General features: G+C 38.8%; 1 protein-coding gene across 3 annotated transcripts in view; it reads right to left on the reverse strand.

The window, feature by feature from the left end:
• grid2ipb (glutamate receptor, ionotropic, delta 2 (Grid2) interacting protein, b) overlaps positions 1-12,334 on the reverse strand; it is a 43,395-nt gene extending 31,061 nt beyond the window's left edge. For 2 of the 3 annotated variants that reach the window (XM_065242511.2, XM_065242509.2), the window contains exons 1-4: positions 11,865-12,334; positions 8,301-8,554; positions 7,903-8,232; positions 4,827-4,981 (exon numbers count right to left, since the gene is read on the reverse strand). In XM_065242511.2, the coding sequence (XP_065098583.1) occupies positions 4,827-4,981; positions 7,903-8,232; positions 8,301-8,554; positions 11,865-11,949 (824 nt within the window). In that variant the 5' untranslated portion in view covers positions 11,950-12,334. The remainder of the gene's footprint in view (positions 1-4,826; positions 4,982-7,902; positions 8,233-8,300; positions 8,555-11,864) is intronic. The other variant, XM_065242508.2, reaches the window with a different exon arrangement.
• Positions 12,335-12,727: the final 393 nt, after the last annotated feature.

Here is a 12,727-nt window from a genome sequence, read left to right on the forward strand (position 1 = left end):
GTATACCCAAAGGTATGCATTTAAAATTGCGTTGAAATGAACAACACATTCAATTTCTGGGTCATGGCATAAATTCAACAGCATATTTGTAGCACTGTTATTGTATGTGTCCGACTTTATTGGTTTAATATAATTAATGTACACAAAATGAATACATAATGAACTTGAATAATGTTATTTTCTATAGTTAATTTAATTTATATAATTTACATTATACATCAATTGTGTACACATTATTTATAGCATCCTTTACTCTGCACACTGCACATTATGCAATCATAACTACAAATAAAATTTATGATTATACACTTTCACAAAACCATTTCTCTCTTACCATACCTTGACTGACAGCATTGACAAAAACACACCATTATACAATTGTAGAGTGCAGAGTTGCCGCAGGTTGACATTACTATGCTGAGAGAGGCATAATCGAGTGGCCAATAACGGCTGAAGCTTCAGACAGCGGAGAAGATTGATATAAAGTATTTAGAACCCTAGGAAGCCACTACAAACCTCAACGGAGCAGCAAAGTACCACTGCAGTCTATTCCAACCGTTTGCATAGATATCATAAAGTGCAAGGCAACTTTGTGCTTCTCAAAAAAAATAAAAAAAGATTTGAAACTAACACTGCCTGATGGAATTTGCATATGAGATGAAAATCATTTGGCAAAGTCACAGATGGTAGCCCCGACTGCCTGCTTTCTAACTAAATGAGATTGGCATAAAGAAAAGAACATATCGCTAACAGATGTGCTGAGGAGTAAACATGATTAAACAACAAACGCAGGGAGAGTTGGAGAAAGCGGGGCAAAATATGAATCCGTAGACTGATGAAGATAGCTAATATAATTAATAAGACACAGTAATCTACATTAACTGTCATAACATATCAGAAAAATCATCACTTATACAAGCGTGTAAATACAGTAGCGTGGACAAAGAGTCGGTTTTGTTTACATAACTAACTGATATCAGCTCAAACATCCAAATCACAAATCATCAAACCCTGTATAATGAAATTATGTACCTATAGTCACGTAAATTTGTGAGTCTTTTGCGTGACACTGACACGGTTTCCCGCAGTGGCGCAGCGTCTGGGCATGCAGGGGGCCCGGCACTGGGCCCGTCCCAGCTTTTAATAAAAAAAAAAATTTCAATTAAATTTTTATTTGTGGCCGCAATAAATATATTTGTGTATGCATATCATGTGTAGTGATTTCTTATTTCTCCGTAATGTCAAATTTCTCCGTCATTTCTTGTTTGCATTTATTATTATTTTTGCACTCCGCGGCTGCCGTAGACTACTATGCCACCATTTTTTTTACATGAAACGCCGCGCCGAAAAAAAGAAAACACAGTGTGAGAGGTTGCTATAGCGGCTATCTACATGAACATTAAGGATGGACAAATATAAACATAAAAGTGGGACCTTAAAGAGAAAAGAGAAGGCATAGAAGTTAGTCAAGAGTCAAAAACTACCCAAAACATTTCGTTTTTCTTTATTTAAATCTACCCTTTTAAGTAAAAAAAGTAAAATAAAAATATTACACTACCTTATAAAAAGTATATGTTGTTAACAAACCTGCGTGCAACAATTAAAAGTGCCAACGGGCAAGGATGGGGGGGCTTTGGCTTAAGGGGCCCGTAATTATTTTTTTTTGCATATGGCCCGGGACTGACTTGCTACGGCACTGGTTTCCCGCCTTTTTGCGTGAACATGTCACACATCTCTGTTTACGTGTCACTATCACATATTTGTTACTCAATTGTTTTGTCCTATTTTCAAACCACTGATGCTTCAGTTTAGGGCTAGATTTGGTGTTTGCGTTAGGATGCCACTTTAAGTATTGATTTATTTTTAATATTTTCAAATGTTTAAACCATTGTTGCCTGGCATTAGGGTTAAAGTTGGGTTTGGGTAAGGATGTCATTTTATGTAGATCTAACCCTAAACCGAAGCAACGATGGTTTGAAAATAGGACAAAACAGTTGAGTAACAAATACGTGACAGTGACACGTAAACAGAAATGCGTGACATGTTCACGCAAAAAGGCAGACAACCGTGTCAGTGTCACGTAAAAGACTTACAAATTTACGTGACTATAGGTACGTAATTTTGTGATACTGGGTTGAATCATCATACATAATGTAAAGAACATACTGTGAAATATAAATATAACTTTGATATCTTTAATATTGACTGCGTGAGGCCAGGTCAGAGATTGAAATCAATGTTAAATTGGTGACTGAAATCAAACTTTGATGCTCCTAATCTCATAATTAGATTAAGAGACTTTATCTAGTATTTACCAGACATGGTGACATTTACCAAATACAGCTAATGAAAATAAACCTAGAAAGATCAATTTGATATGAAAGTACTTACCGAAGGAAACTCATTTTGTGTTGTTTATCTTAACTCTCTAACTGGATGAAACAAGTGGCTTCTTATGAGACACTAGCAGCACTTAAACCCAGAGAGAAGTAATTTCACATCCTATCAGACACAAAGAACCATTGACCGCAAACTATCTAGGGAACACTGACTCTCTACAATGACCTGCAGAACATCAGCACTGAATAATGAGCAAAAAATCCATGGGATTCACAGGTGGAGAGAGAGAGAGAGAGAGAGAGGAAAATGGAGATGTGTGTCTAATACATTTAGTCATAGTTGATCAATGTATTGAGGATTACATGAGATCAATCACTTGTTTTCTATGCTGAAACTGTCTGGTGAATGCGCATTAGCCGCAACCGGAAGCTAGTTATTATTGTTTATAAAGTTTTAAATATGGATATTTTTCTAACTAAACCCAATCGATGACCCTGAGAAGACCTTTCCTAAATTACGTCTGTGAAGGATTGATGCACTTTTTTTGGCTTTTAAGTCATAAGTTGTTCCCTGGTCCCTGTTTACTACCGTTGAAGAGCAATGAAATTTTTTACAATCTTTAATATGTTTATGACAATGGCAATTTATCAACTATCGTAAATAGTGTATGAGTGTAAGGATAGCAAACAAAAACAATGGCAGCCTAAATGTATCGTTTATGTTGTCAAGATGGCTTGAAGTGCGGCCTAATAGGCTTAATGCCCAGCTGCACTACTTCCTGAACTTCAGCCAGCTCCTTGTTTCCTGTCTGCCATTATTGGACAAACTGATTAATCTAGGTGTGTCTGATTATTGTTGTTGTGACTACTGAGGTCAGGCACACCTGGATTAATCAGTTTGTCCAATAATGGCAGACAGGAAACAAGAAGCTGGCTGAAGTACAGGAAGTAGTGCAGCTGGGCATAAAGCCTATTCAGGGATTTCTAGAGATGATAAGGATCATCATGGCTAGATACTTTATTAATGCCATTTAAAAGTGCACAGCTATCTGGCTAATGTCCTAGTAGGCCACTGCAAGCTGAATCTCCCGAGACAAACAGACTAAAAATCTGACCCACATTTGTTTGATAATGTTAGGAAGCAAAACCTATTGACTAATAGCTTTCAAGTACAAACAGATAAACACAGAAGGTTTATTTCATTAACCATGTTGATCCACAAATGCTGTGTGGTAGCTATTGATGAACTCCCATGCTTAATCTTTAAGTGTATTTACAGTATAGCACATTTAGGAGTACAGAATTCCTTCAATAGACAAACATTGGGATAAATTTAACTAAAAATAATTGTTTATATTTTACCCAACATTTTGGGCTGAAACAAACAATTCAGAATTGGTTAAATTATATCCCAATGGTTTGAGTTTGTCTTAACACTGGATTTAAAAATAACCCAATTTTTTTTAAAGTGTATGTGAGCACATTAGTTGCATTATCTGCTACACAGTGGCCGAGAGGAGAACGCTAATGCCAAATATAGCTTAAAATTAAAAATCTCTCTCCATCTGACCCAGTTGGCATTAAGAAATGACCTGACTGGGAAGAGAACTTCACTATTAATTGTGCCAGCATTAAACATCAGAGAATTAGAATATTATCAGTGTGCATGACAGCACCAGATGGACCCACCACATCTACTGTAGAAGTGTCTTTACTGGGTCACACTAGGTCATAGATTAGATCCCAGGATAACACAGACTCAGTGGCGGCCTGTGACTTCGTTATTCGAGGGCGCTCGATGCGAAGTTCGTCACAACATGTATGTAGCCCGTCATTTGTGTGGTTTGTAATTTCAAAATATGTGTTCTGCGCGTCGAGTGATCCTGTGTGCATCACGTTTCTTGTCAAAATAAGTGCCTGCTGCAGATGCATCTAAAGGGTTTATGATAAAAGTGACGATCGCGTTTGCCAGATACTCGCATAATCTCATGAGTAATCAGAGTTTACTGTTAAGGGAGTGTCTTGCAGCAGGCTTATTTTGACAAAACACGTGATGCACATGGTTCACATGACGCAAAAAACACATATTTTGAAAACAAGAGCAACACTCATGACACTCCGAACACATATTTAGAATTTGTGCCCCTCGGATGAGCAGTCACAAGCCGCTGATAAAATATATAGCTTGAATGCACTTGGATTAATGTTTTTGCCAAATACATTTATGTAAAATGTTAATGTACTGCAGCTATGTGCATTTTCTGTAATTTCTGTAAAACTTTCTAAAGTGATGTAACAATAAAAGGCTTACAAATTTACATGTAAACTATTAAAACATTTATCGAAATGTGCACTTAATTGTGATGCCCCCTGCTGGCATTTGAATTGTCCTGCGAGGCTAAATACAGAAGATAACACATCTGGGTCAAGGATGAAGGTTAAAAATTAATGAGTACTGTAGGTGGCAGATGGTGTTGCCATGGTTACCTGATGTTTGAGATGAGCTGTTGCTGCTCTTCGGTTGTCAAAATGTCAGGGAGAACGGACGCGAGCCAATCCACCTTCCTCTCAGCAGCGAAATGTTTTAATACAGCAAACAACTTCTCCTTCACCTCTGGCTCGTTCCTTAAAATCTCCTCAACCTGAAACAAGAATGATGGCTGTTCAGATAAAGTTGTACCTCCTTAATCTGAGAAATTTGTAAAAACCCTTTCAGAAATTAAAGTCACCCACAGGAAAGAATAATCACACACTGTTTCTTAAAGGGATACGCCAGCCAAATATCAAAATTATCCCATGAGTACTCACCCTTAAAGGAATATTCCATTTTCTTAAAAGAAAAATCCAGATAATTTACTCACCACCATGTCATCCAAAATGTTGATGTCTTTCTTTGTTCAGTCGAGAAGAAATCATGTTTTTTGAGGAAAACATTGCAGGATTTTTCTCATTTTAATGGACTTTAATAGATAAAATAACTCCAAATATGTTCGTCTGAAAGATGATGGACATATGTTGGATTGCTTGGATTGCTTGAGGGTGATATTTGGTTGAAGTATCGCTTTAAGTATCTTATGTGACAATAATTTAAAGGGATAGTTTACCCAAAAATAAAAATTCTGTCATCATTTACTCACCCTCATGTTTTTCCAAACCTGAATAAATGTCTTTGTTCTGCTAGACACAAAGATATTTTGAGCAGTATTTGTAACCATTTTTTTTATTAGCACCAGGGACGTGCACAGGGGGGTTGCTCAGGTTGCCCGGGCAACTGCCCATATGCCCTTCTCGACTCAAGTTGCCCTTCCGAGGTGGAAAAAAATAAATTGTACTTTTACTTCGTTTACACTATGCAGCGTTCCTTCGTTACTGTGTATTTTAATTAATTACGAAATTTGTATTTTATTTTTAAATTGCTATCTCCTGTTTCTGGCGCATTCGCGAATTAATGACTCGTTTGAGACGATTCCTTACAAAGTGTTGAAAATAAATGAGTCTTTTGAGTCGATTCTTTACAAAGCGAATGGGCCAAGCGTTTTAAATTGGTTCGCGAATCAGTTTGAATGAATTGTTCAGATCGCTGCCAAAACGGAATCGTCCGAAGCTGTTTTACTCGTAACCTATGTAGAAACACGCAGAATATAACCAGTTTTGGGTGACGTGGAAATGAATTTACCAATCTTTTAACTAAAAGCAAAACTTCACACATGTACCCGCCATTACATACACGCGACCTGTTCGTCCATCGTCAGACACAGTTAAACGCGTGCAACCTCCAGAAGCATTGTAGCACAGATTGAAGAAAATACATCGATGATTGACGTCTGATTCGCTGTATACTGTGCTGTATGATGTAAGTGATTCTCACAAAACACACGTGACATGACAACGTAAGAAAACATGAGTTTTGTCTCAAATCATTTTTATGTAAGTGTAAACTGTCAATGTCCTCAGACCATCTGAGGAGATTTCTAACTTTATACATATGCAAAACTTTTGTCAGTTTACTTGTCTGATATTTCAGCTATAAGCTACATCAACATTGAGACTAGAGTTAATTTGTTAATTTGAAATGCTTGTCTATTCTGTGTTTGTATTCTTTTTTCTGTACTGTTTGTGTATGCTGCAGTTTTACACATACTGTAGAAGTGCCCTTCATAAGTAACGTTATTCTTCTGTTTGTTGTGGAGTCAAGAAATGTCTAAACATTAAAAGATGAACATGAGACAAAAGTACAGAATCTGTCACATTATTTTTTTTAAATGGTCACTGAGCTGTGTCCTGATTGTTTACACATGAAAAGCATAAATTGTGTTGGATCAGTTTGATTCACTTATGTGCATTTGTGTACAACATACATAAGTCAGCATTTAATGCTGTTGTTCTTTGTTGTTAAAGCATGTATGTGTTGAAACATAAACAAAGGTTAATAAAATGTGACATTCTAAACTTCTGACATAATGATATTTATCTTACCAATTTCTGGTCTCCACAGCAAACAGAAAAATCTTGTCTTTACAGTTCTGATACTTATGGAGGGCACTGTATTGTGTGTGTGTGTGTGTGTGTGTGTGTGTGTGTGTGTGTGTGTGTGGGTTTGCGCGTGTATATCTAGATTTATTTTTTCATGAGTAACTAGTAACTCGCTACTTGAGTATTATTTTCATTGCATACTTTTTACTTCTACTTGAGTAATTATTTATTAAGTTACTTGTACTTTTACTTGAGTAAAGTTTTTGGCTACTCTTTCCACCTCTGTTAAAATCTTCATGAATCTAGGCTGAGTTTGCCACGTTTAAGCCTAAATAATCAGACAGATAGCAGCTACCTATCATAGCTTGCAGACAAGCAGCCTAGGCTACAATTTTTTTGGTAGGCATTAGGCAAACATGTTTGCTGATTTTAATAAAGACCCTGTTATTCCCAGTCCTTCATATAGGCCGTGAGTTTAAATAAAAAAAATTTAGGGGGGGGGGGTGCCCTTTATATAGGTCAGAGCAACTGCCCCTAAAAAATCCTGTGCACGTCCCTGATTAGCACCATTGACTTCCATAGTATTTTTTCTGCTATGGAAGTCAGTGGTGTTCCTGTTTCCTGCTTGATTACAAATCAAATCAAAAGTACACATTTATACAAGTTTGGAACAACTTAAGGGTGAGTAAATAATGACAGAATTGTACTTTTTAGGTGAATTACACATTTCTTGTAATTTTTTAAATTGCCAAATTATCTGAGCTATGCAACCCATATTTTATAGCACTACACTCTTTACTGCTCTATTTCTACAGTTGTGTTATTTATGTCTATGCTTATGTCTTTTATCTGAGATATAGTGGTTTATTGAATAAAATATGCTTTACCAACATTTTTAGCTGCATTCAATTTTTAAATATAATCCAATGCACAAGTCATTTCAATTGACTATTTTTTTACGTTTAAAAAAAAAGCTTGCTTTAACTTATTGATCATTATATTGCAGTGCCTAAGCTCTCACAGAAGAACCCATGAGCTCCTCTGAAGTCACTGTAAATCTATAAGGCCATGGTCTGTCTGAGGACCTCACCTTTCTGTTGAACTCCAGGGCCTTGTGTTTGCGATCCTGACGCATACCATCTATCCCTTTCTGGGGGTCCTCCAGACTGCCACTACTGCGCTTCTGACGTCCCATACACAACACCCCAAGACGCAGCGTTCGGCCCTGAGAGGCTTTAATCAAAGCCGCAGCCATCTCATGGTGCTTCACCGGGATCCCATTAACCTCCATGACATAATCTCCAGCCCTGAGACCACTACGACCAGCTGGAGAGCAGGGTGAGCAATCCTCTACCAGCAGGGGGCAGTCTCCCACTATAGTGAATCCGAAACGACCGTCAGGGCCTGGTGTGATATCCATCTGCAGAGAGTCAATAAAATCAGAAGTTCTTACAGACAGAAATACCTGACCTTTGAAGTGATTCTTACCTGTTCGATGCGTGAGACGACTCCAATACTCGGTGGGATGTTTTTTTGTGACTGCGCCAGGGCGATGACCTCTTGAGCACTAAGGCTGGAAACATTCTGGCCCTCGATCTCCAACACCTGGTCTCCAGGTTGAAGCCCAGACAGGTGAGCACTACTTCCCTCCTCCACAGTTAGGATGTAGCTGGGTCCATTCCCCCCTATCTGAAAGCCAAACTCCTCTGGCCAGCACTGGTTGGATGCTGGCATGGTGAGAACTGAGAAAGACAGAAAAGAGCAATCTTTCATGTCACAGTCATGACTAGGCAAATCTAAATGTTTGGTCAATTAGTTGAAAACAAGGCCTGCTTATACACAGAGAAATGATCATGTGACTTTGCCCACACTGTAGATTTATCGAGTCAAGGGCTGGGAAGAATTCAGATATTATGTATTGGACAGGTAAAGTTAGAATTAAATAAATGCTAAACATTTACCAACGAAATTCATAGTCACACAACAGAAAAAATAGTCCAACACAAGAATAAATGACAAAAAAGAATAATTAGTTAATAACTATTACTACTACTAATAAAAACAATAAAACAACAAGTGGAGGTAAATCATTGCGTTTGCAGCACAAAGGTCATTGGTTCGAACCCAGGGAACTCAAGCACTGATAAAAAATGTATAGCTTGTAATGCACTGTAAGTCGCTTTGGATAAAAGCGTCTGCCAAATGCATAAATACAGTACATAAATATAATATAAAACTTATATTATAAACTTATACTTATAAAGCTGTCAGTCGTCTGCAACATCAAGAGATTGTTGGCAGAATCCAGGTGGGAAGAGCAGGGTTAGGGTGGGGAGAAGCACCACGGTTCTGGTACAAGGCCAACCGCAAAGAGAGGAAGGAGATGGTGGTGGCGGAGGTGACAAAAATGGAGAAGGAGCGCTACAAGATCAAGTCAGTGTTGCAGGGCCAACAGAGAAGGTGGACAACCTGGGAGGGAATTGTCAACCGAAACATCACCTGGGCAGACCTGTGGAAAATCCCGCAGGCAAGGCTAAGTTTCCTTTTCAGCGCAACCTACGACATGCTTGTCATGCTTGGCTTGTCCAACACATCTTGTCAGGTTGTAAGATTGCGCTCTCCCAGGGACGCTATAGATGGCGTCACGATCAGGTCCTGAGAAAGCTAGCCGAGGTGATAGAGGGGTGGCGCCAAGGCAGCAAAGGGGTACCACCAGCAGAGAAGCACAACCACATCACTTTTGTCATGGAAGATGGGGGAAGGAAAAACCTTAGACCAAGAGAAATAAGTTAGGCCATTTTCCCCTGACCAGGAGTGGAATATGAGAGTGGATCTCGACAGCAGCTCCCTGCAAATATTGTACGGAACACATCACTGGGTTAAAACTAACCCAATGCTGGGTTGTTTTAACCTAACTGCTGGGTTATTATACCCCATGGTTGCATCAACCCAACATTTGGATCGTTTTTAACCCAGCATGGAGTAATTTTTAACCCAGCATGTGTTCTGTCCAATATTTACCCACCATGGGTCAAAAATAACCCAGACATTTTTAGTGCATTATCTAATTTTTGACGGAGATGGCATTTAGAGACTTTTGCATCTAAGCTTGTTAGTAGTTTAGCAAAATTTGAAATATAAGTATTTTTTAAAAACTATACTATTATTAAAAACTAAACTAAACCATACTTGCATTTCTTGGAATTTCATTGTACTTTAAAAAGCAGCATACATTGCTTGTCACCTAAAGTAAATGTGTGCATTTTTTATGCTTATCTCTGGTAGGGATCGACCAACATGGATTTTTTTTGTGCCGATGCCGATACCGATTTTTGTTTCATCAGCCTTAGCCAATGACCGATACAGGCTGCCGATTTTCTTGAGCCAACATTTGGAGCCGATACTGCTTTTGCTCACTCAGTTTACATCATAAAAATGACACAATGATGATCCCAAATGTTACAAGTCTCAATTTAAAAAAGTAACTAGGGATCGACCGCTATGGATTTTTCAGTGCCGATGCCGATTTTTTTTTCATCAGCCTTAGCCAATGACCGATACAGGCTGCCGATTTTCTTGAGCCAACATTTGGAGCCGATACTGCTTTTGCTCACTCAGTTTACATCATAAAAATGACACAATGATGATCCCAAATGTTACAAGTCTCAATTTAAAAAAGTAACTAGGGATCGACCGCTATGGATTTTTCAGTGCCGATGCCGATTTTTTTTTCATCAGCCTTAGCCGATGACCGATACAGGCTGCCGATTTTCTTGAGCCGATATTTGGAGCCGATACTGCTTTTGCTCACTCAGTTTACATCATAAAAATGACACAATGATGATGCCATATGTTACAAGTCTCAATTTAAAAAAGTAACATTTATTGAAATTTAAATAACTATATTTAACAAATAGTAAAAACAGGTGAGGGTGCTACGGAACCATGAACTGCACTCTCCACAATGACGAGAACTATCAGCAAAGGATATTGATTTCTAGCACTTTACTACTACAAATAAATATAGGGGTGGTTTCCCGGACAGGAATTATCTAAAACTAGGACTAGAGCTTAGTTTAATTAGGAAATATATTAGTTTTAACAAACATGCCTTACTAAAAACACTTCTTGTGTCCATTTTGAGGCAAAACACAGGGCACTGATGTATTTTAAGATATGGTAAAAGGTTATTAGTTTGGACAGTTCTTACATGTTAAGCCGAGCTTTCGATGTTGTCATGGAAAGGTTGGTTGTTTTTAGTCACATGACCTGCAATCGCTTGTGGCTTCCAGCACACTGTGTTTAAATAATGCCAAGAAAAAAACTATCGGTGAACACAGCAGCCACGTATCGGCCGATGCCAAAATCGGCCCGATATATCGGCCGGCCAATATATCGGTATATCACTAATCTCTGGCATTAAAAACTGCAAGGCTCGTGTGCCAGCAACCTGTTATCCAACTTAATCAAAGAGGCAGTGCTGTTTGACTAACAATTTTTGTTGGTAAAAAGCATAGGTATCATGGCTCTACAAAGCATTCTCAATCAAATTCTCAATTAAATTTCCCCTGCTCATATATCCTAATATGAATGTTATTCTCTCAGAATTTCTGCCTGTCATGATAAGACAAAGTACTGCAGTCTCCCATAAAGACAACCGTGCAGCCTTCACTAAATGTGGAGTCTCAGCTGACACTTTAGACCTCCCAGTATCATTGACCTCATTGAAAAGCAACAGTCTCCCAAAACCATCCGATATCCGAGTACAGATGTGCTTGAAACACAGCATCAGCAACATGATACGTTGCACAGCAAGTACAACTCACATAGCAAATGTTATCCTCTGATAATGAACATCCTCAACTGAATGACAGACTATTATGATTATGGGTTATTTCACGCATAGCCTCATTTCCTTCAAGGTAATTCATCACAGCACAACCTACATGCACATCCAAATTGGCTGGATTCACATTAACAGTCCATTTATTTCACACACTTGGTTGTTAGTGCTCTACCTTCTGAACACTTAATAAAAGATCAGTAACTTACAAAAATCTTTGGGTGGGTAGCGAGGGCCTGGCTTGTTCTGTCGTAAGGAATATCTCCCTTTCTTATTCTGCAGGAATTTCTTCATTTTGTCGTAATTCAACAAGTGTCAAATATTATGATGCCCTGGGACAAAATGTCAATTCCAAGTTGTCTTCACCGTCGCCGTTGAATTGAGATCCTCCTCACCACTTCAGGAGATCCGCCTTTACAATGTCCCCCGTCATGCCATGGCATGCACAGCATTGCCACCTAAAAAAAGAGCGTCATCGCATGCAGCGCCCGAGATTTGTCGTCTCTGGGTTGACTCTGCATCTCTGGTAGTTCTGCTGGTTCTGCCTGCAAAGCTCAAATCATGAAACTGGGACACCTGGCGCAGATCCTTAATGATTCTCTCTCCAAAAAAGGGTAAAGTGAGGCCCCATTTCTCTATAAATACCCTCTTCCTATACTCTCTCTTCTAGCTGTCTCTCCAAGGGACGAAAAGTAGCCCAGCATCAGCTTGGGGATCCGACAGGACGATGGTGGATAATTGGAACGTCTGAATGCACTGAAGAGCTCAGTCACACGTCTTTGAATAGGAGCAGGGCTATTAAAGCCCTTGTTCTGGATTAGACAGATTAAATGCTGCCTCTCAAGATGTCTCATGCCACATGGCAGGGATACGCGCTGTCATGTATCTACAGTAGGGGCATTTAGGAAAAGGATTGATTTACTGAAGGAGATGGCATGCAGGGTCTTTCATGTTTCTAAAGTATTGACCCATGCAAGCAGATCATAAAATTCAACATGCAGCAGGGGAAACGCATGACATAACTGTGCCTCCACAGTTTCAGGGTTACAGGTCTCAGTAATACACATAATAT

Source organism: Paramisgurnus dabryanus, chromosome 1 (assembly GCF_030506205.2).
Source record: "Paramisgurnus dabryanus chromosome 1, PD_genome_1.1, whole genome shotgun sequence".
Lineage (NCBI taxonomy): Eukaryota > Metazoa > Chordata > Actinopteri > Cypriniformes > Cobitidae > Paramisgurnus > Paramisgurnus dabryanus.